Below are 258 nucleotides of genomic sequence, written 5' to 3'. Positions count from 1 at the left end.
GGGCATCGGGACCCAGCTGTTTCGGAGCAGAGCATCTGCCCTCCATCTCCATCCTTCACAGGGAAGCAGCAGCTCCCTGATGCCCAGCTCCTGGCGGAAAGGTTCCTGCTGCGGCAGAAGTTTAAAGCCGATCCCCGAGGCACCAACCTGATGTTCGCCTTCTTCGCCCAGCACTTCACCCACCAGTTCTTCAAGACATCCGGGAAGATGGGACGTGGCTTCACCAAGGCGCTGGGGCACGGGGTGAGGGGAGCGCGG

At 62.0% G+C, this 258-nt stretch overlaps 1 protein-coding gene across 1 annotated transcript in view; it reads left to right on the top strand.

Annotated features, from left to right (window-relative positions):
• The window catches only part of LOC104271645 (prostaglandin G/H synthase 1-like), a gene marked incomplete at both ends in the record, with an annotated part of 1,854 nt that extends 1,611 nt beyond the window's left edge, over nucleotides 1-243 (top strand). The window contains one exon of the mRNA XM_009866373.1: nucleotides 62-243. Within this exon, the coding sequence (XP_009864675.1) occupies nucleotides 62-243 (182 nt within the window). The remainder of the gene's footprint in view (nucleotides 1-61) is intronic.
• Nucleotides 244-258: the final 15 nt, after the last annotated feature.

Source organism: Apaloderma vittatum, unplaced genomic scaffold, assembly GCF_000703405.1.
Source record: "Apaloderma vittatum isolate BGI_N311 unplaced genomic scaffold, ASM70340v1 scaffold28893, whole genome shotgun sequence".
NCBI classification, from domain to species: domain Eukaryota; kingdom Metazoa; phylum Chordata; class Aves; order Trogoniformes; family Trogonidae; genus Apaloderma; species Apaloderma vittatum.
Note: the sequence above shows the minus strand (reverse complement) of the source record. Positions and strands in the feature narration are given on the sequence as shown.